The sequence below is a fragment of the Ovis canadensis genome, chromosome 11 (genome assembly GCF_042477335.2).
Source record: "Ovis canadensis isolate MfBH-ARS-UI-01 breed Bighorn chromosome 11, ARS-UI_OviCan_v2, whole genome shotgun sequence".
Taxonomy (NCBI): Eukaryota; Metazoa; Chordata; class Mammalia; order Artiodactyla; family Bovidae; genus Ovis; species Ovis canadensis.
Genome location: NC_091255.1, coordinates 58,202,135 through 58,224,238, shown reverse-complemented (window position 1 = coordinate 58,224,238; position 22,104 = coordinate 58,202,135). Strand labels below are relative to the sequence as shown.

The following is a 22,104-nucleotide window of genomic DNA, read 5'->3' as shown; positions in this document are numbered from 1 at the left end:
AGTCTGGCATGTCCCCTCTGCTGCACCTGAGGGAACAGCCAGCAGAGGTGCCCAGGCCCACCCAGGTGGGCCAGAGGGGCATGGGGGACAGAGTACAAAGGAAATGGTTATGGGGAAAATTAAAATTGATGGAAGTGCTGGTGGGCCCTCCCCCGAGAGTTCTGGGTTTCTGTGTCAACTAATTCATGTAGCAAGCACCAGGTAAAGGAGGTTCACATGGAGGCTTTTGGGTAGCTTTGAAGCCCAGAGTCTTGTCTGCTTGGAATGTGATGGGCTGGGAGGGTGAGTCTTCCTCGGGTGCTGCTGGCCGGGACACAACCCAGGCAGGTGACCTTATGGGAGCCAGCCCAGTTGGCATCCAGCATGGGGCTGGGACAGCCTGCTGGGCAGACCTTGGTGGCCTGAGCTGGGAGCTTTGACTGTCCGAGACAAACATGTGCCGTGTGGATTCCCCAGATTCCTGTCCTGTGTTCATGTCAGTGTGATGGGCCCCCTGATGGGGCAGGTGGCCTTTGTGGAACAGACTCAGCCACTTTGCCCTTCTCTGGAGGGAAGGACAATCTCTCGGGATGTTCCTAGTGTAGCATGGGCCCTCGACAGGCTGGTGATGCTGACAGATGCTGACGTTGCTTTTCCTTTTCAGAATTGGTAGGATGGCCGGAAGACTGCCCAAAGAGCTGGCGGATGACGTGACCGGGTCGGTGCTGGACTGTTTCAGGTGTGTGGGGAGATCACGGAGGGAGGCGTGTTTCTAGGGCATGTGAGGCTGACCCAGGACTTCGACTCTTTCTCTGGAGATCTGAACATGGCTGTCGTCTCCAGTTGGTTTGCAGTACTTTATCTCGTTAGCTGACTGATATTTTACAAACTTACTAAGTTTTAGTGATGCTTTCACCCCAGTGGGTGAACGTGTGCTCTGGGTCCTGGGGGGACAAGCTGGCATGGTGCTGGGGTCTCAGGCTCTCTTGTATTTTCAGTTTCCAGGAGACGGACAGTGCCTGGCATGGCGGGTGTCTGGCGCTGGCGGAACTGGGCAGACGAGGCCTGCTGCTCCCTTCCCGGCTCTCAGACGGTGAGTGTGAAGCTCAGTTTGTGTGTGCACCTTGGGGTGCTCCATCCAGCCCCCTCCTGGCATGGCCCACTCCCTGGAGTGACGTGAGCATCGTGAGTGTTGCAGGAGAGAGCCTTCTAGGCCTTTGTCCTTAGGCTTCTTTCTCACGTAGGCCTTCCTGAGGCCCAGTGTCTCTCCTCCCTTCTGTGCAGTTTCAGTATCCTGTTGGTCCTGATTTGGAGTGTTGTGAGCTCTTGTGACGTCTGGGATTGTCTCGTCCCCCAGAACCAGTTTCACCCTCGTGGGGGTGCTGTCGCCCATTAAGAGTGTGTGCATGGCCCTGGTTCTTCTCCTACAGTGACATCATGGTTCCTGGGAGCAAGACTCACGCCAGTGAGGGGATCGGAGGGGAGGGAGCTCGCAGTGGGCCTGAGCAGGGGGACAGCGTGGCGGGTGCAGACGGATCACTGATTTCGAGGCCTGCATGTCCTAGCTCTCGGACCCAGCTGCATGGAGGTGCAGCCTGGGACCAAGGCCACAAGAAGCTTGTCTGTGGTGGGTGGGGATGTCCCTGGGAGCAGTGGTGCCTGTGGATAAAAGGGACGGATACCTGTGAGGGATGAAGAGGGCCCTTTGCTGGAGTGTGTCTCCACAGGTGCCACGCACCCTGGGGATGACTTCTGTCCAGAGCGGGGACGTCTGTGCAGAGAAGGCGCTGGTCAGCAGCCAAGCGGTGGGGTTGCTGCAGGTGCTGGCTATGCGCCCATTGTTGTGAGGCGCGTGCAGAGCTCCTTGACGCTTGATTTCTGTGGGCTCTTTCAGCTTATTTTTGTAGCAGCTTTACTGAGATATAATTCATATTAACATATTGTAAACCTCACCCATTTAAGGAATTCAATTCAGTAGTTTTTAGTACGTTTATAGAGTTGTGTAACTGCCACCATCTGAGTCTGATTTCACTGTTCCTCAAAGAAACCCTGTACTCGGGAGAAGTCTTTCCCCATCTTCCCTCAGCAGCCCCAGTCCTGGGCACCCGCTGATGTCTTTCTGTAACTGCCTTTTCTGGATGCTTCATGTAAGTAGGATCTCCCATAGTGGTCTCGGTGTTGACTTCTTTCACTGAGCGTAATGTTTCTAACTTCACCCCCGTTGTACCGTGTAGCGGTGGTACTTCATTCCTTTCTGTGGCTGAATAATATTCCATGGTATGGCTGCACGTTTATGAATCCTCTCATAGTTGGGGCGTTTGGGTTTTTACCCTGGGCTACTGTGGATAATGCTGCCCTGAACATTTGTGCACAAGTGTTTGTGTGGCCGGGTGAGTTCTCATCCTCCAATCCCTAGGTGTAGACCTAGGAGTAGAGGTGATGGGCCAGCGCTAAACCTGCCTTCCACTTCTTGAGGAACTGCAGACTTCTCCAAGATGGTTGTTCCATGAGTAGAGGTGATGGGCCAATGCTAAACCTGCCTTCCACTTCTTGAGGAACTGCAGACTTCTCCAAGATGGTTGTTCCATGCGCCACCACTTGGCGTTCCTACCAGCTGCGTAGGGGGTTCCAGTTTCCCCGTCCTCTCCAGCTCTTGTGTTTCTCTGTTTTTTTTTTTTCTTTTTTAATAGCCATCCTAGTGGCTGTAAAGTGCTATCTTACTGTGGTTTTGATTTGCATCTCAACTGTGTTGAGCATCTTTTCATGTGCTTTTTGACTATTTGGCTATGTTCATTGGAGAAATGTATGTTCAGGTACTTTGTTAATTTAAAAAATCGGGCTATTTGTCTTTCTGTCGTTGTGAGTTCTTAATGGATATAAGCCTTTTATCAGATACATGATTTGTGGATATTCTGTCTCCTCTGTGGTTGTCTTGCCACTTTGCTGATGGAGTTTGATGCACTGAAGCTGTATTAACTTACCAGTTTTCTCTTCCGTTGCCTGTGCCCCTGGTTTCATATCTAAGAAGTCGTTGCCTACCCTGAGGCCACGGAGATGTACTGCTGTACTTTCATTTACTCTCGTTCCATCCTAAGTGACTTACACATTTACTTGTGAAAATAGACCTGTGAGAGTGTGTGTGTGCGCGCGCGAGGGTGTCATGGGTCAAGAGGAAGTCTCTGCCTCTGTGGTGCTGATTCCAGTTTAACTTGAAGGAGACCAGAGTCCTCACTGCTGCTCACGCCTGAGGCCGGCTGGCACAGTGTACGTGTCTGTCATATATCATGACGTCAGCAGCCTCCACCAGCCGCAAGCAGCCAGAGTGAGAACACAGAGTGGGGGATGAAGTGCATTGCTGCAGACGAATGTATTGTAGATGGAAAGTGTCAAAATGGGGCCCAAAAACTGTGAGACGTCACACGTGGGGAGTTGGCCTGTAGTCTTAGGTGCTGGCCACCTCCTGCCTGTGGCGCCCTCCAGATGAGCCAAGCCTTTCCGCAGACCCTTCGTGTGGCTGGTGGGTTGCGGAGCTGTGCTGTCTCCTGCCTCGGACGGGCTGTGCAGGCAGCTGCGGTCTTATCCTGGAGCAGGCTCCAGAGGTGACGGGTCTAACACCATTCGCTTTCCTTCAGCCCGTTCTCCTGCTCCTCAGACTGGGCCGTTTGAATTGCCCTGTCTTCAAGTTCTCTGATCCTTCCTTCTATCTGCTCAGACCTGCAGGTTGTTCTCCTTCCTTAGCTGAATTTTTCATTTCATTGGCTATATTTTCAGTTCTAGAATTTCTCTGTAGTCTCTTTTACAGCCGGTGTCTTTATTGACACTCCATGTTTGTACAGACATTGTTCTCTTGTTTCCTTTAGCTCTTGGAGCATATTTGAGATAATTGATTCAGAGTCAGTGTCTTGTAAGACGCCGTCTGGCCTTCCTCAGAGGTGGTTTCTGTCAACTTTTTTTTTTTTTTCACTGTGACTGTACCATAGTTTTTTGTTTCTTTGTATGCTTTGTTACTGTTTTATTGAAAACCGGGCGCCCTGACAGATGATGTGGTAACTCTAGAAATTGAGTTCTGCCTTGTCCGAGGTTTGCTGCGCTTGCTGTTGTTGAAGCTTGTTTAGCCGTCTCTTTATTTAGTGACTTTTTCCCAGACTTTTTTTTTGCAATGACTTTATTCCTTGTTTGGTCACTGAGGTCTCTCTTCTGTTGCTTTAGTGTATCACCAGTGACCTAACAGAGGTTTCTTAGATGCTGAAATTTAGTAGCCTCTTTGTTCGCTAAGCACCCTGTTGATTGATGCAGGTTTTTTTTTTTTATTAGATTCCAGAGTGCTGAAAAGCTAGATTCTGCTTTTACCAGCTTACTGGTTTCCTTGGTAGAGGGACCAATTCGTGGAGTCCCCTACGGCCATATTCTGTGACATCATCCAAAAACCAGCATCTGAATAGCATTCCAGTGTTACTCTGGGTCCTCTGAGAAGATGTGGACACCCAAGACAGGATTAAGTGTGCAAGTTATTTTATTAGGAAATGTTGGAAAGGCTGGCAGAGCCACCATCCAACCCCAAGAGCTGCGGGGCTGGGGTGTGGGTGGCGGAGTCCTGGTGGGCCGTGTGGTCTCAGGAAGGGCTTCTAGGGGAGTGGGGGTCCTCAAGCCAAAGTCAGCCTCAGACACATTCTCAGCTTCCTGGGATGGTCTGCAAGGCATGGCTGCTGCCCTGCCTCCTTGGTGGAGTCACCATGGGGCCTGGGGTCAGCCTGTGCCTGTGGGTGAGTCCTGCCTTGGCCACAGCCTTTGTGTGCAGAGTGCTGACCTCGCTTGTCTCCTTACTGCCCCCTCTCCATGGGCCTGTGTGCCTGGCTTTCCTTCTCCACTGCTCCTGACCTCTCCTAGCACTTTCCTGTTCTCCTGACTACTCTGCGCTTTACTGATTTTTAACCTTTGTGCAATCTTGAACTCTTGGACATTCCAGCCTGTAAGAAAAGTGATAGCCGTATCGAGACGTCTCTGGCTTAGTGCGTGGAGTAGGGGTTGTGTTTTTCTGTATCGGAATGTTTTTCTCCTTGAGTGAAAGTGTGTGCGTACTTCATTTCATACTCACTCCTCTCCCTGTCTTGGGAGTGGGGGCATTTTGGTTGAAGGTTAAACCAGGGGTAGAGGTAGATGGCTGTGGGCTGCTGGTAAGACTGTTACAAAGCAGGTTGTCAGTACTTTTGTTTCTTCAATGTGAATACAAGGATCCTTTTTAGAAGTTATTTTCAGCATTACTAGGATGTGTAGTAACCTAACATACAGTTTACCTATTATAAGTGTCTGATTCAGTGGCTTTGGTTTGTTACATTATCGATTTTCAAAAAACATTTTAGAATAAATATGACATCAATTCAGTTCAGGCGCTCAGTTGCATCTGACTCTTTGCAACCCCATGGACTGCAGCATGCCAGGCCTCCCTGTCCATCACCAACTCCCAGAGTTTACCCAAACTCATCTCCATTGAGTTGGTGATGTCATCCCACCATATATGACATAAACTTGCCATGTTAACTATTTTCAAGTGTACAATGCAGTGGCGTCAACTACATTTACGGTGTTGTATAACCATTATCATCACCATCTATTTCCAAATTTTTTTATGTTCCCAGATAGAAACCATGTCCCCCTAAACACTTAACTCCCCCTCCCTTCCCCTCCCCTCAGCCTCTGACACGCACAAGTCTGTCTGCCTCTGTGTCTGCTGCTCCGGGGACCTCATATAAGTGGGATTGTGCAGGATTGTCCTTAGTGTCCTACTTACTTTGTTCAGGATTCCAAGGTTAAGTTCAATTTGTAGCTCATGCCAAACTCTTTATGGCTGAGTAACAGTCCCCTGTGTGTATGGATGGCCTGTTATTTACGTCTTTATCTGCCAGTAGATTTTTGGGTTATTTCTGTCTTTTTATTATTTTGAATAATGCTGCCATAAACATTGGGTGCCTGCATCTGTTTGAATCCCGGTTTTCATTTATTTTAGGTGTATGTCTAGGGGTGAAATTGCTGGTTCACATGGTAATTCTGTATTAAAATCTTTGAAGACTTACCGCATTTTATACATGAAGGTCAGAGACAGCTCTGGAGCTGGGTTATATGTGAATGAAGAAAGGTACTGTCATTGATATATCAGCAAGACGGAATTTTTTTTTGCTGTTGTTGCTAAGCTCTAAGAACCCACTGTGCTTGTAGAGGTAGTTGCAGAGAGCCTGCATGGTTTCTGTGGCTGTACGTGTGCAGATGACCTTTTGGAGGAATTCCCTTAGGCGGGTTAATTTCATGGGGCTGCAGGCACATGTGGCTCCCACCGTGAACATCTGCAGGCAGCGCTGGGGCTCCCTGACTTGTGTGGCTGCAGGACTCTGAGCAGTCGTTAACTGTCTCCGTTTCTTCTTACTGTCATTTAAGATGGTGGTAGACATTCTTGGGTGAGCTTAGAATCTCTGGGTCCCCAAAACGGAAGTTTTATGTTCTTGCCTGTAAGGCACGAGGTGAGAGCTTATCTCTAGGGCCTGAGGCTTTGGGCCCCAAGCCTAGAACAGCTTCTGACCCTCTGCTTCCTGCAGGGTGTGGACTTGCTGGAAAGCAAGGGTACCCTGTTTTTGGTCTTTGTCAAAGCACATTGGTATACAGAAACACAGGAGCCCAGGCTTGCCAGTGAAGGCTGCGCATGTGTGCGTTGGTTTCAGGTCACGACAGCACATGTGTTGGATTGGTGGTATGGGCCAGGGACTCATAGGCCATCCTGGATGATCTATAACAGTTTGTAACAGCGGCTTCCTATTTACCTTAAGAGAATCAAGACCAGCTCTGCATCCCTGTTGTGGGTTGGTGTTGTTCAGTCGCTAAGCTGTGTCTGACTCTTTGAGACCCCATGGACTGCAGCATGCCAGGCTTTCCTGTCCTTCACTATCTCCCGGAGTTTGCTCAGACTCATGTCCATTGAGTCAGTGATGCCATCCAACCATCTCATCCTCTGTCATTCCCTTCTCCTCCTGCCCTCAATCTTTCCCACCGTCAGGGTCTTTTCCAATGAGTTGGCTCTTCGCATCAGGTGGCTAAAGTATTGGAGTATGTGAGTTGGTATCAGTGGTTTTATATAAATTTAACTTGCTAGAAAGCAGGTTGTTTGCCATACTGAATAGTGTCATTTTTTTTTTAATAAGCAGATTTTAAATTTATTTTTATTTATTTATTTATTTTTGGGCAACACTGGGTCTCCATTGCTCCCCGTGAACTTTTCTCCAGTTGTGGCAGGCAGGGGCTGCTCTCTCATTGCAACACACGGACTTCTCATTGCAGTGGCTTCTCTTATTGCAGAGCGTGGGCTCGTGGGCTCCAGCAGTTGCAGTGTGTGGGCTCTAGAAAGCAGGCTTAGTCTTTCTGGTGACGGGCTTAGTTGCCCCGCAGCACATGGGCTCTTCCCGGACCAGGGATCAAACCCGTGTCTTAGCGGGCAGGTGGAGTCTTAACCCCTTGATCCTCAGGGAAGTCCTTGTTATTTAAAACAAATTTCTCGTAAAAACTATTTGGCTGTACCAGGTCTTAGTTCCAGCATGTGGGATCTAGTTCCCTGACCCAGAGACTGAACCCAGGCCTCCTGCCTCGGAAGCAGAGTCTTAACCACTAGACCGCCAGGGAAGTCCCATGAATGCTGTCGTTTTAACAGAAAGCCTCTGCATCACTGCTTGGGATGTGTCTGGTGGGATCCAGGCAACATGATGCCTTGGAATACACCACACTCCATCTAAAATGCAGGGACTATATCCTTCGTCTCCTTGAACTTGTATTTCCATTTACTTTTCCCAGAGGATCTTTTCCTAATGTAACATGTTTCTGTGCTTGAGAATCTTCTGTTAATCTCTCTGTCAAGTGTCTTCAGCATGAGGATGTCTGTACGCAGACATCAGCTCTTCACATTTTGTTCTGCCAAAAGATACTAATTGTTTAAGAAGTTTTCTAGATTGAGTTTTTACAGAATTAGTTATTAGTATAATCTTGATCAGAACAACTGAAAATAATATCTTATTGAAACGCAACTATTAACCAGCTGGATTTTTAGTTCAGGCTGTCTTTCTGTGGTATGAATCCGCCTGCCAGCACAGGAGATGGGGATTTGATCGTTGGGTTGGATAGATCTCCTGGAGAAGGAAATGGCAACCCACTCCTGTATTCTTGCCTGGGAAATCCATGGACAGAGGAGCCTGGCGGGCTACAGTCCATGAGTTTGCAAGAGGCGGACACAACTTAGGGACTAAACAGTCTTTTGGTGAATAGTGCTTACATCTAGAACAAGGCAACTTTTTATTTAAAACTTTTACGTTTTTGGCTGTAAGCACTGAGAAGCCTTGTTATACGTGCATGTCACTGGGAACGGCAGGTGTTAGCTTTAGCAGTGCTTATTCTCATTGGATGGCTCTATTGGGACTGCCCCTGTGTTGGTCAAAGTTGTGTTGAAGCCTCCCGTCTTGTGGAGAGAGCTCACTCGGTCCAATCAGCTTAGCTCCATACCACCGTTTCTAGGCCCTTTCTTGACCCCCTCTCTCCACACGTTGTGTTTTTGAGAGGCACCCTCTGAACAGTGGGGAATGGCCTTTGTGAAGGGTGAGGGGCCCTGTGGCTTTTTAGGCAGTGGCTTAGGAAACAGGCCCTGGGCGTTTGGTCTCCACGGGTACCCCAGGCACGTGCACTCACCCAGGCTTGATGGCTGCTGGTGGACAGTGGACGCGCATGCACCCTCACACACACTGAGGCATCCTCACCCTCAGTTTTAACTGCTGCTGCTTCAGTTCTTTTTCTTTTTCATTGAGTTTATTTATTGTTGCAAAATATAACACAGCATTTATGCTTATCTTCTTTTTACGTAGCCTCGAATTTTACCTATGAGTTTATTGGAGAATTAGCAACATGTACATCATTTTAGGAAGTGGAAAACCAGGCCGAATGTGTCAGAAGACGCACCGTAATGTAGAGAAGACAGAGCACGTTGAGAATAGCTTCCCCAGCAATGCACTCTTCCCAGTGGAAATAAATTACTTGTATAAATAGCCTCTTGCTGTCTGTGATTCAGTCATAACAAACAGCATTTTTACATCTAGCACTTTAATGCTAGTACTGGAAATGTCTTTTCCTGGCATTTTTTCCCCCCAGTAATTGTTCTTTACTTTGAAACACATAGTAGACATAATAGAAAAAAACAATTAAAAATAAAAGTATTTTTAAAGAGAGTTCCTCTAAGATGCTAACACTTAAAAGTTACCTTTCGGTCCTGTGCATTTCATTTGACATTTTGCATCAGGTCCTAAAGTGTGAGTCATTCAAATATTTTACAGACAGAAGTAGAAGCACCATTTAACGTTTATGCTTAATATTTACAAAACTGGGTTGAGTTGCAGCTTTATCTTAAATTTTTTTTTTTTTTTCCTATTTTGTGAAGAAGACAACTGAGTTGTCAAGATTGACCAGACGAGAAAAATGAGGGCCGGGGTGGGGTTTGCTGCTGTCTTGCCTACATTGCAAGTCGTGTTTGTGGCCGCAGCTCTGGCCGCCAGGGAGCGGCTCTAAGACACCCGAGTTCTCTTCCGGAGTGTGAACACTCTGGCTGTGTCACTGGGCTTTGCCTTTTTGGATCCCTGCTGGCCCTTCCCCGCCTCCCTGGGGCTCGTCCTCTTTTGCCCTTTGGGTCTGAGGTCGCACTGAGCCTCCTGTCTCTCTAGGGCCCTGGGGGTGGGTGCATCTGGCTGGCAGGTGGGCTCGTGGGCCGCGGGCTCGACATTCCCTGGGCTGTAGGCTGCCAGTTGGCAGAGGGCCACAGCCGCTGTCTGCTTCTGCTCATCGCTGTCAGCTGCACGTATATCCTGGGCCTTCCCAGTGGGGCTGGGCACCGGGGCCTCCACAGAGCTGGGGTCAGGCCCATCCCCAGAACTTGCAGGTTCCCTCTGCTGAGTTGGAGAGGGGGTGGGGGCAGTGGCAGGCTCGGCCCCTCGAGGGGGGCTGCACATAGAGGGCCTTGAGGTCAGGGCGTTGCAGGGGTCCTTCACTGAGAGGTTGAGGGGTGCATCCTGCGGCTCCACGAATCCTCCATGGGCAGGGCTGCACGCGGCAGCCGGCTCAGCCTCTGGTTTTGTGGACAGGTTCAGCGGGGCTGCCCTGGAGCCATCCTCCGGGCTGGAGGGGGCGGCCTCCAGGCTCCCCAGCTGAGTTGGAGCGTCTGTGCTCAAGGCCTCGAGGCTGGAAGAGACACAGAGAGGGCGTCACAGGGACCTTGCTAAGGGACCCTGCCCACGGGGGGTTTGGGCAAGTGCCATTCCCTCTGACTGAGCCCAACCAGAGACATGACTTCAGAGGTTTGGAAAATGGACTCGCTTACCTTTTTGGAGATGCCGCTCTGCTGTCTGGGGCCTGGGCATGTGGGTGCTCCGTGTTCTTCTTGATGGGCTTGAAGGCTGCGAGGCCCTGGTCAGGTGGTAGGATCCTTCCTGGGGCACCGGAGGCGGGCCCATCTGGGAGGCCGCACAGGCCAGCGCACGGCTGGCTTGTCTGTGTGAAGTTGGTGGGACTCGGCCTTCCTGGGGAGCCTGTGGCCGCGCTGCCCGCGCGTGGGCTCATTTTGGTCCCTTCCGTGTCCCTCTGCCCATCTTTGGAAGGTTCTTTAGCCTCGGGAGTCGGACTCTCCTTCTCCAACTCTGTGTGTTTTTTGTGGGAGTTGGAGGAGTTTAACTTGGAGGGACTCAGGGCCTGGTAACCCAGGGCAGCTTCTTCCAGTAGATGCGAGCTTTGGTCCCGTGAAATGCCAGCCACGGGTGGGAGTCTGAGGCCGTAGGAGGAGAACGCAGACTCGGGTCTGTAAAATCCGTAAGGAATTGGCAGGCTGGAGTGATAGTGCTGGAAGAGTCTGTAATGGTCGTATGTGGAGGGAGCCGGGTTCAGGTGCTTAGGGATGGGCCCTGGGTGAGGCAGAAAGTGTCTTTGGTCTTGGGCCCCGTAGACAGACAGAAGGGGGCTGTCACACTCGGCTGAGTTCCCTGCGAGTAGGTAGGGTGAGTAGATGGTGGCCAGTCCGTGCTCTGTGTAAAAATGAGGCGGGTACTCTGTGATGCTGGGGTGCACATACGGGGAAGCGGCACCAAAGCCCTTTGTGGATGGGATTTTATGTGGAAACTCAGGTGTGAGGAAGGGTGAGCCAGCTCTCCAGGGGTAGCCAGGGGTGTGGAAGGCAGACTTGGTGTGGAAAGAGGTGGCTTTGGCAGGGGCGTGGGTCAGGGCCAGCGCTTCAGGAGTCTCCGTGAGCTCCTGGCCTTTGAGTCTGTGTTCCCCCACTGGAACGAACGCTGAAGGCCGGACAGCTCCTTCCAGAACAGGCTGGGTGCCCACGGCAGCTTCTGGGGCTGGGCTTGGGGGTGCTGCTTCCTTGTGGGGAGTGGGCTTCTGTCCGAGGCACCTGTGAGGCCCGCGTGTGGGCAGGTCCAGGTTTTCCTTGATGTCGTCCTTGGCGAGGCCGTGTTGGAGCTTGGCATCCAGGTGTGAGAGCCCGCTTGGGACAGGCTTGGAAGAGGTGGGCTTCACCACAGGGTCGGGCTGATTGGTTTGCTTAGGGTCCGAAGAGTTTGGTTTGGAGCACTTGGGAACGCGATCTTGCTCAGACACTAAAGTGATGGAGTTTTTACAAAGACCGTATTTCATGTGGTTGAAAAGATGTGACTTTTCATTGCAAGTAAAGGGACACTGGAAACACTTGTACTTGAACGGCTTTCCTGGGGGCCTGGGGATGTAGTGTGGCTTTTTTGGTTTCCGCTCTTTGAGAAGGCTCATTTTCTTCCTGTGATTTGGTGGTGTCTGAGCCTTGCTGGCTCCTGTGTAGCTCAGCCTTGGTGGCTTTTAAGGAAGCAGGTCACCGCTTTTCCTTTGCTTTCCTTTCTGAGCGCTTCTACTTGAAGCCGGCTTCACGGGCTGTGGGTGTGACCAGGGAAGTCTTGCTCATTTGGGGACCAGGAGCTGAAATGGAGGAGCAGAGCCTTAGAGTTAGGATGCTGGCTAACAAGCTAATGAAGAACCAGCCTGAGCTGCCTGGCTCACGGAGGAGGAGAAGCAAAGGCCCCTGCAGGTGGTGTAACTGCTGAAGTAGGGGCGGGTATGAGACGGGCACCAGCCGCCCCTCCGCGATGCCCCCGGTGCCACGCCTACAGTGCTCTCTGTTACCCTAGGGGGAGTGTGGTTGCAGAAGGGCTTAGTGGCGTTTCACAGAAAACCTGTAACTCTTGGGGTTTTGGGAACCTTTAACCTGTGATCTGAGGCCTCATGTGCCAGGAAGGTTGTGCACCCAGCTGACTGAGTGACTGCTGAGATCCCGCCCCTGTCCGTGTGCCTGGGGTTTCTGGACGAGTCCTGTCACCTGGACCGAGTGCTGAGCTCCAGTGCGACCTGAGAAAGCCTGGGCTCACACGTGCCTGTGACATTCACATTTGTGCTCACTGAGAACAAGGTGAGTGTGATTATAACATTCAGTTCATCTGCCCTATTTAATCACAGTGTTCTGTTCTACGAGGGAATATTTAAAAGAACAAGTGAAAATGCGACATCCCCTTCTGGGCAACCCCCCGCCCGCTTCTAAATTCACAAATGGAAAGTCAGCTTTGTGAGTAGTGTTTGTGTTGGCCCGCATACAAACAGAAGTGCTGTGTTTATGTTGATTTGAATGATATTAAGATGCGATGAGCCTGTGAGTAAGCAGCTGTCCTCATGTGCTTTCGCCTTCCACTGCCCACCTTGGGTAGTAGCCCATCCCTGCCTGTTCTGGCCTTACCCGAAGGCAGAAAAGCTTAGCAGCCCTCCTGGCAAGAGGAAACCAGAGTGAGTGGTGCCTAATTTTAGAAATGACTGGATTCTGAGAGGAACTCAGCCCAGCCTCTGACCTGTAGAAAGGGCCTCCAGATTTCTTCCCCAGGGTCCTCCTATCCCTGCCCAACCCCCAAGCTTAATCTCCCGAATTTCCTTCAGAGGTTGCTCTGCACACCCCTGAGCTCTCACTCTGCCTCATAAACTGAAGCTGAGAACAAAAGGCGTGAGGTCTGGGAGGATCTCGGCAGGGCCGGGTGCGGCTGCGCGTCCAGGACCAGCCCATGGGGTGACTGTGTCTTAGAGAAAGCCTGTGGGTGGGAAGGGCTGGGGGCGGTGGTGGTGAGGAATCGAGGCCGGCACTTTAATTTGCGTAAAAGAATGTCGAAAGGACTTAGCTTCTCAATATTTTTAAACACTTTAAAAAATAAACTTATAAAGGAAATAACGTGCAACTGCAGTTTTGTTTTAAGGAATGAGTAAATACGGTTAGTTCTGAGCCTTGTGAAATTGCTTGTATAAAGCATCACCTTCTAGACACCGGGTTGGTTAAAACACTGAGCTGGAAAGCAGCCCTTTAAAAACAGAGAAATATGCATGGGAAATCTAAGAGACTTGTTTTCACAGAATAAAATGTAGCTACCCTCTGTGCCGTCTCACACATTGGAGATGAGGTAATGGGTAGTTTGCGAGAGGAGGGCTTAAGCAGGGAGGGAGTGGGATTTTAATTTCACTTGGATATCTTCTTTTAAAAAAAAACCCAAAACTCTGATCTTACTCTCAGCAGACTGGTTCCTCTGCTCATTATTTTCATATTTCTTAAAAACACAAAGAACCACTCTCCCCCCAACAAGCTGCCTCTGTTAACCTGTTTTATTGTCCCATCCCCTTGAAAACCTGTTTCTGAGAAGTGGTTTGGGTGGCCTGCTGCCTTCTGTCGTGGGGAGAGTGTCGGCAGAGCAGGGTTGCTCGGGTGCATAGTTTGGATGAGAAACAAGAGTTTTGGCTGCCCCCTAATTGGAGAGGTGGGGTCCGCAGGCCCTCTTTGGGGGTGTTCATTGGTAGGGTACCAAGTGGGCAGCGGCCAGCCCAGCGGCACCTGGTGCCCAACTCTCGCTCGTCTTCCTCCGCTCCCCCTGGGAACAATTGCGGGAACTGCGCGCAGTGTGAAAGCCCAGCTTGGTTAAACATGTGGTCACAGCTTTGCGTCTTCCTAATTTCCCCTTTTATTAAGGGAAAATGCGAAATAGTTTACGAGTTCAGTCCATACCTTGTGGGGCAGGTGTGCCCTGGGCTATAAAAGCATTATTTCCTGCCTCCCGTCAGGAAGCGATTCCAGCCAGCTCGGGGCCAGCCTGATAAGTCAGGGCAACCTGTGCTGGCACGTCCCATTATGCTCCCTGATTCTGAAGGCGTGAGAACCTCTGCAAGTCAGGTTCCCATGATTGTATAGGATATGTTATGGCAGAGATCTGAAAACTGATGATTTCATCACTAGCTGGAAGCACGGTGATCAAAATGATGACAGTTGCAAAACGTCTCATCAAGTGTGAGCCCGAGAGTCCTGGTGGTACCAGGAGTGAGCACAGACACACATCTGCTGCACCAGCCCGGACCCGCGAGCCCAGACCAGCCGAAAACCCCTCGGGTTTAAGATGACGATGGTGTTAGCTTTAACAGCAGTATTGTCAGATAGTGCTCATACTTTGAGGCCAAAATATAAAATAAGCTCACTTTGGTTAAGTTTTCTCAAAGGTTTATAGGAGATCGGTTGTATGTGAGTTATCACAGCGTTACTCAAAGTAATAGTTTGGGCACTAATTGCTCTTGTGTTAATATGTACTTTTTTCAGTCAGAGGATCTTGTGCCCGCAGTTTTGGTCTGAACGTTTAGTTCTTTGGTCAGCGATCTTACAAGGACAGTGAACAGGTTTCAGGGGATGGTTTTCTTGGTGCCAGTGCTCCGGGAGGTGAGAGTATTCCGGGGCACAGCTGTTGGAAGGTGAGCCTGGATGGAGTCACAGGGGCAGCAGCTGTAGTAACTTTGAGTAAACTGACCTCTCCAGGGTTGCACAATTCACTAATTAAAACAAGGGAGTGCAGCTGCTTCAGACGCCGAGGGAGACGAACTAGTTCACTGGGTTATAAAAATGCAATCATGTCCGAGAAATAAATGGGGTAAGATTGAAGCTTCTGTAAGCTTCCAAAGGGGACAGCCTCTAGGAAGATGATGTCACTCTGTGGGTTCTCTCTTGCCCAGGTGAGGTTTACAGGGTGAGAAGCTAAAGCTGAGTGCCCAGGACCTCATTGGTCTGGCCATCCGCAGAAACAGGGTTTGCCCATCTCTGGTCAGTTTATATCTGCCAGACCTGGTGCAGGCTGGCAGCGGGGTGGGGATGGGGGAAAGAAAGGGTGTTGTTGCCAAAACAATATAATCCAGAATTTAAGTTTAGATTAGTAATCAGAGGTGAAGTTTTTCTGAAGGGGATAAGATTGGTGTTTCACTATCCTTGTCCTGGGAAAGCTGGTACAGTCTGGGGGCTGGTGGGGGGCGGGGGCGCAGGGTGCCATACAGGGAGAGGTGAACAGAGCAGGGTCCTCGGTTTGGCTTTCCTGGGAGAAGTGCAGCGTTAGCATGTTAGTTGAAAATGCAGATGTTAGCCTAGTCCTAGAAGGTTATTTGTGGGGCAGTGTCTTCCACCCTTCTTACACCTCTCACTGGGTCAGCAGGAGCCGTGGGGAGCCCTGCATGTTAGGTCAGGGTGCTGTCCTCGAATGCAGGGGGAGTCCCTGCCTGCCTTCCTGCCTGCGAGCAGCTGTTGGCACGAGGCTGGCCCTCAGCTGTGCCCTCAGCGGAGTCGGGTCCCACCCTGAGGGGTGTGGGTAGGGAGCAGGGCCAGAGGGACACTGTGGCCCCTGGCCTGAGCCCATTCTGTTTCAAAACACCCCCCTGTGACCCCTCACGTGCCGCCACCCCTGCCCATGTCCCACCCGGAGATTGGGGAGCTGGCTGCGGCGTCCCCTCCCACAGGCCTGGGTGGTGCTGCCCACACGGCGCTCTGAGCCACCTGTGGTTTCGTGTCCACGGGCTTTGCCTGTTTCAGAAGCACTGAGGTGCCAGCGCGCGTCTTGCAGTAGCCTCCTAAGTGTGGACAAGTGTCTCCGTAGTTGCCGGTCATTAGGGTGATAGTGAGTGGCCAGTGTGTTTAACAGTTTTCTAGAGAGTCTGAACTCCGAAAAACAGGCAAGAGAAAGATGTTTTCTGAACTTTGATAGGACACAATAGAGGTAATTATAGCTTAACTTTATGGGGCATTGCTGTGACGTGCCGGGTAGCTATGCATGTCACGCGTACTAACCTCTGCACTGGAAGAATCTTCCACCCTCCCCAGTGGTGTCCAGCTGCCTGGCAGGGAGCCTCGCCAGGTAGCGCGTTCTGAAGGGCATGCTATAATTACGATATTGTGATGTGGCATTATTGCATAACTCAAGGACACGCCATTGTCGCCTACCCACTGGGGTGTCGCAAGAACAAGATTTGTGAGTTTTACTCCCAATTGAGCTTTTCCAGTGATTAACCACCACTCCCTCCCAGACTTTCAGTTCTTTAAAATGAAGGATAAACATGAGGGCAACCATGACCTAGGGTAAAAGATAGTTTTCTGGGATATAGTTTGGAGAAATGGATCCAGGAAGACAACCAGGGGCTCTTTCTGGTTTCAGCCAGAGACCCTGGGTTACAGACAGTGTTCAGCAGTGAACGCACAGCTTTAATGTTCGGGCCACCTCCCTAAAGCCAGAGCTCCCAACTGCCCGCCTCCTCACCTTAAAGCACCAGGATAAAGCATTGGAAGGATTTGGCTAATACAAAATAAAAATCAGGGTAACAAGTAGACAGGTTTTCATTACTTTAAGTCTGATGTTGGCCAGTCTGACCAATAATTTGATCAGTAATTGTTTTCATGCAAATTTATGAGAAACTTTTTTAAGAGTAAGAAAATTCCCTTTTTGTATGTACAGAGATCCTCTTTAGTTAAGATGTTTTTTGTTTACTTGGTAAGCTTATGTCAAAACAGCACTTACTTTAAACTCCAAAAGGTTTGAATTTTTTTTCCTCTTTAATATTTAATTTAAAATTTTTGGGGAGAGAATACATTCACAAAGTTTGGAATTCAAAAAGCGTGAACAACTGCACGGTAAAAAAAAAATCTCACTCCCACCTCTGCTCCCCAGGTCTCTTCCACAGGGACTACCAATGTTAATCATTTTTTTAACCTAAAAGATTGTAAAATTAAATTATAAATTAAGATCTGCAACTATCTATGTATATATGTGGTCCTTTTATGTTGAAACTTGTTAATTTTTTAAGGTGAAGAACAGATAAGCATAACATCAAATTGAGTTTGAGTTTAAAGTTGTTGAATTTTATGGTAGAAATGAGAACTTCACATCCAAATAAACTCGTTTATACTCTTAGAATAAAGTGTAAGCCTTATTAAAAGTTTTGTAATAATGGTCTCCTTTCCAGCAGTGCACCTGCTGGGTCCTGAGTAATCCACAGAGAAGAGAGCAGGGCAGAGAGACTCCGGGCAGGTGATTCACTGAGCAGATAGTTTTAAGATATATCTGAGAGGAGTTTGGAAAGAAAACTTGCATTTGAGAAGAAATAGTAGGTACAAATAGTAGGTACTTACCAGAGGTGGGGAGGTAGAAGCTGTGGCTGCCGGGCCGGAGCAGGACCTGTTCTCACGCTCGCTCTCGCTGAAACTGGAGCCGGCTGTTCCAGTGGGAGGGATTTAATGTAGGAGTCGAGCCCTCGGGGCGTAGAGATGCACCTGATATTCCTCCCGCCCGCAGCTACGATTCATGTGTTTGCACCCACCAAGCCGGCCAGCCAGTGCCACCTCCATGCCTCACGGCAGCTCCCTGCCCAGGTTTCCTGAGTGCCATGGTAGTGCCGCCTGGCTCTTTGTGAACTCGGGGGTTGCACACGTTCGAGGTGAGGGTAGAGGCCTCCCAGAGGAGTTGTAGTGTGTGCAGGCGGCGGCAGCCGATGCTGACATTTAGCCTGAAATGCATCTCTTCTAACGGATGCCGACAGCCCCGGTGTCCTCCCCGTGAGGGTTTGACGGAACCTTTGTCACCCTCCACCCCGGGGACTGGGAGACCTGCCCGGGTCTTCCTGGAGAGCCGGAGGGGGGCCGCCTGGGCTGCCGCGGGGACCTGCCGGTGCACGCCCAGGACCAGCCCTGAGCAAGGCTGCCGTGCTGCGTGGCTGTGTGCTGCTGTTGGGAACGGCCTCCACGCCTGTCCTTGCTGCCCCTTTTTTTCCCTTCAGATGATTAAGACACTTAGTTTGTGATCCGGGGCACCCCCCACTCCCCTTCCACTGCCTGCTGTCGCGTCACTGGCTGCCTCCACGCTCTCTGGGAGGCTGCATGTGGTGCAGGTGTGGGGATGGGGGAACGGGTGTGCCTGGCGTGGGTGCCAGGGTGGGCTTACCAGCCCAGATGCTGTTTTAGTTTTTTCTTTTTAGGCTTAAGATTTTACTTGGCTTTACCTTCATGTTTAATTGAAAAAAAAGGTCTTTTAGTTATTTTCATCCAAATTAGATATCCACAGAATTTAGAGCCTAAAAAAATAGTCCTGTCTTACCACAAAAAAAAAAAAACAGTGGTTCCTGCTGCTCCCCTCACCTCTTGCTGATGACAAGCCACCCAAAACAGGTGGCTTAAAAACTTCCATTTTTATGATCTCAGATTTTTCGGGTCAAGAGTCTAGCCGGCTCCAGGCCGGCCTTGTGTGCTGTGGCATTAGTGGGCACTCAGCTGCCTCGTGTCCTGGGGGAGCAGCTGGTCCCTCCTCCTCCCTTTGTTTTCATCCAGAGGCCTCTCCAGGAGGGTGGTCAGTCTTACTCCATGTGGGACTCAGAGCACAAAGCACCACAGGATCCCACTTGGCTCTCTGGGTTTGAAGGAGGGGAGGGGCCCCAACCTCTCAGTGGGAGGGTGTCACTGGCTGCTCCCCTCCCATCCCCGCTGCCAGGGGCCCCACTTGGACCTTTTCTTAGCTGATGATTTTGGAAATGTACCTCCTTGATGACAAGTAACACTATTCTGTTGTTTGCTTTGTTTCCTCCACCCCCCTCACTGTGCCCAGTTTTGGGTGTTGTCTGTTGTCTTTATAGGAAATGAGAGTGTAGCCCTTTAACGCCTCTGCCTCCACGCCTGCCTTCCCTGTCATCTGAGATTCCCTCTGCCTCTTTCCTGAATTGGAAGCCAGGCTTCCTGGATCTCATACTGTCTTCTCTCTTGGGTTGATCCTTAGTTTGAGTATCAGTGAAGCACAGCCCTTTAGTAGGCTCCTTAGAAAGAATGCGAGAGAGGCAAATCTTTGAGACCCTGAATGATTGGAAGTGTCTTTTTTCTGCCCCTCTATCTAGTTGATAGTTTGGCTAGGTATAGAATCCTAGGCCAAAAAGTATTTACAGTCAGTGTTTTGAAAGTGTTTTCCATTGATATGGCTTTCAGTGCTGCTTCTGAAAAGTTTGATGTGATTCTGATCCCTGACTCTTTTCCCTGCAACATTTTAGTACAAAAAATTTCAAACATATAGATGAGTCACAAAATTCACATAAGTGAATGCTCAGACACCCAGCACTGGTTCTGCAGTGAACGTTTTCTCTCCCCTCCTCTTTTCCACATGTTGATCCATCTCAAGCATTTGTTGCATTTCAAAGACAGCCGTGTTCAGCAGGCGTGTTGTTAACTGTTAATACTTCTTTTGAAGGTAGAAGTCACACATGATGAGGGCACAGGTCCCAAGAGTACCCTTCCATGAATCTTGGGCATGCCTTCTGTTGGGAAGTAGAGCACTATGATCACTACTCGGAAGCAGCTGCTGGCTGGGTTTTCTTGCATTATAGATTAGTTTTACCTGTTGTAAAAATTTGTGTGAATGGTGATTCCTGGTTCTTCACGTGCCATTGCTTCTCTCCTGTAGGCTCTTTTCTCTGTTCTCACCTTCTTTAGCTTTCCCTTCTATCCTGCTGTTAAGATTTTTGGTCCCATGAGTTCGTGCTTGCTCTCTGAGTGCTCCTTTCTTGGTATCTTATAGGTAGTGGATGCAATAGGCTTCTCCAGTTTCTCTGAGAGTTTGAATGATGGCTTTTGACAGGTGGTGCTGTTCCTTCTGCAGTCTCCGTTTCTTCCACAAAGGTTTTCTTTTTTCATTGTGATTCCTCCTTCACCTGCTTATCATCGCCAGAGTTTACTCTCTTGGTGGGGCAGGGGGTGGTTAGGCACTTATTGAGTGTTAGCAATGTAAGGCCCTGTGCTGAGTAAACATTCTATCTCTATTAATCCATTTAATCACTGCAGTAACTCTTTGAAATGGGAACTTCAGGAGCCTGATTTGCAGAGTCAGGCAGCACAGAGAGGGTAAGTAACTTGGCCAAGGTCACCCAGCCTCAAGGACAACAGAGCAGAGTCCTCTCGGCAGTGAAAAGTTTGCACTGGGGGAGGGATGCCATGTTGTGAGTTGAATCAGGGACTTGTACTTTGTGGCTGCTTCTGAGTCTGGGCTCTATTCTTTCATCCTCCTATGACTTAGAGTAGTTATCTGACCTGGGCCTCAGCTTTCCTATGTGTAGCAGGTACCCTGGAGGCCTCTACTCCTGGATTTTTCTGGAAACTGATGGGTTAATTACAGTATCCCACCAAATTGCCTTTGTACAGTGGGAATGGTGTGTGTCACAGAACAAAACATCTTTGATGAAGGAAGCAGATTATTTATACTTTTGACCTTACAAGTAAATACCAGTTAGTCTTACTTTCAGTTGTTAGCGCTCCTCTGGGATATGGCATCCGGAGGAAAGGAAAAGGAAATGAAAACTCTACAGAAAACCCTAAGCATAATTTCAGTTTCTCGAATTTCGGTTGTTGTTAAGGACAGTAAGCCCTAACCAGCTGCCAAGACGACATTCATTGAGTTCTCAGAGATGAGCGTGTTCTTTTTCACTTGTTGGCTGGGTAGGTTTTCGTGGCTGGCATGTGCAGCTTTCTTTAGTTGCGGCAAGTGGGGTACAGTGTGGTTGCGGAGCACACACTCTAGGTACACGGGCTTCAGTAGTTGCAACTTGTGGGCCTTGGAGCACAGGCCCAAGGTCTTTCCTGGTGGCTTATGTTCATGCACGTGTGTGCACATGTGCTCACGAGGCCTTTGTTCATTGGTTGGAGAATGAGTCCAGGGGATCAGGACAGACACATTCCCAGGCCCCTGCAGGAGGCCCAGGACCAAGGCTCCGGGTGCTGCCCTGCCCCCGTGCTGATCAAGCCTTTGGCCTGTGTGATGCACCTCGCTTGAGCTGAGTGTAGTGTGTACAGGGGCTGGACTTTCGCCCTCCAGGTCTTCAGGGTCCTCCCCTGTCAACATGTGAGAGCTGGGCCTGCAAGACCAAGTGTAGGGAGCATGGGGCACATGCCGGCTGAGGTTGGGGGCTGGAACTGTGACTGTGTTTGTCAGGTGAGGTACTTGGTGTCTCATTAAAAAAGGAAATCCTGAGGGTATCAACTGATCTTTTGCTTATCAAATAGTTGGAAAATAGAAATGAAAGTAGAGTTTATTTGGCTGTCCAGTGAGGTAGGCCAGGGGATGTGGGAGTGTCCAGGGAAAGTTTTATTGTTGGACGTTTACCTTCCTTTGATGAGTAAGTGGAGGGCTTCATTTGTAACTTGAAGTCTGAGATGTGTAATGCATTACTTGAATTTTAATTTGCTTATGATCCCAGTAAGGTCGCTGTTGGAATGTTTATGGACAGGAGCTGCTCTGTGTTTTGGAAGGGAGTGCACCGGCCACTTCCAGCCCGGCCGCCCTGTGTCCTGTGCTCCTGGACGGTGGCTGTAGGGCTTCCAGTTTCGGTGTCTGTGGCCTGTGGGCAGCTTTTGTGCCGGCAGCTCCCGAGGCTCCTCCCTGATGACACCTTCCCCCAGGGAGGTGTGGAGCCCAGCCGAGCTGAGCTGGACCCAGGGCTCCTCCTCACCTGGCCTGCCTGCGTGGGGTCCCGGGCTGGGAGGAGGGGCTCTGCTGTGGGCAGGGGCTCTGAGCCCAGCGTGATCTGGGCTGTGGCCTCTGTGTCTCAAGTGAAACTTGAAACCATGAGCTCCGGCTTGTTTTGTCTTTGGCTGGGAGAATGATTCAGGTTTGTGAACTTGGGCCAAGATTCGAGGGTTCCCACAGTTTTCCTCTCCTCTTCCCCTCTGCCTGCCCGACA

The 22,104-nt window shown here is 50.0% G+C and overlaps 2 protein-coding genes across 5 annotated transcripts in view; one reads left to right on the top strand and one right to left on the bottom strand.

Annotated features, from left to right (window-relative positions):
• TBCD (tubulin folding cofactor D) overlaps positions 1–22,104 on the top strand; it is a 142,485-nt gene that overhangs the window by 40,630 nt on the left and 79,751 nt on the right. For all 4 annotated transcript variants that reach the window (XR_011246826.1, XM_069541844.1, XM_069541845.1 and 1 more), the window contains 2 exons: positions 644–718; positions 978–1,072. Coding sequence is in view for 3 of the 4 variants with exons in the window: in XM_069541844.1 (XP_069397945.1) it covers positions 644–718; positions 978–1,072 (170 nt within the window). In the remaining variant the exon portion in view is untranslated. The remainder of the gene's footprint in view (positions 1–643; positions 719–977; positions 1,073–22,104) is intronic.
• On the bottom strand, positions 8,793–17,603 carry ZNF750 (zinc finger protein 750). The gene is made up of 3 exons (XM_069541847.1): positions 17,528–17,603; positions 10,370–11,994; positions 8,793–10,230 (listed from the first exon to the last, which is right to left on the bottom strand). The coding sequence occupies exons 2-3, from the start codon at positions 11,809–11,811 to the stop codon at positions 9,561–9,563; spliced, it is 2,112 nt and encodes a 703-aa protein (XP_069397948.1). The 5' UTR covers positions 11,812–11,994; positions 17,528–17,603; the 3' UTR covers positions 8,793–9,560.

Bases quoted from the DNA above. Each gene is read 5' to 3' on its own strand.
- ZNF750 (XM_069541847.1), bottom strand. From the start codon at position 11,811: ATGAGCCTTCTCAAAGAGCGGAAACCAAAAAAGCCACACTACATCCCC. The intron at 10,231-10,369 runs GTAAGCGAGTCC...TGTCTCTTCCAG, and splicing joins AGAGCGGCATCTCCAAAAAG to CCTCGAGGCCTTGAGCACAG.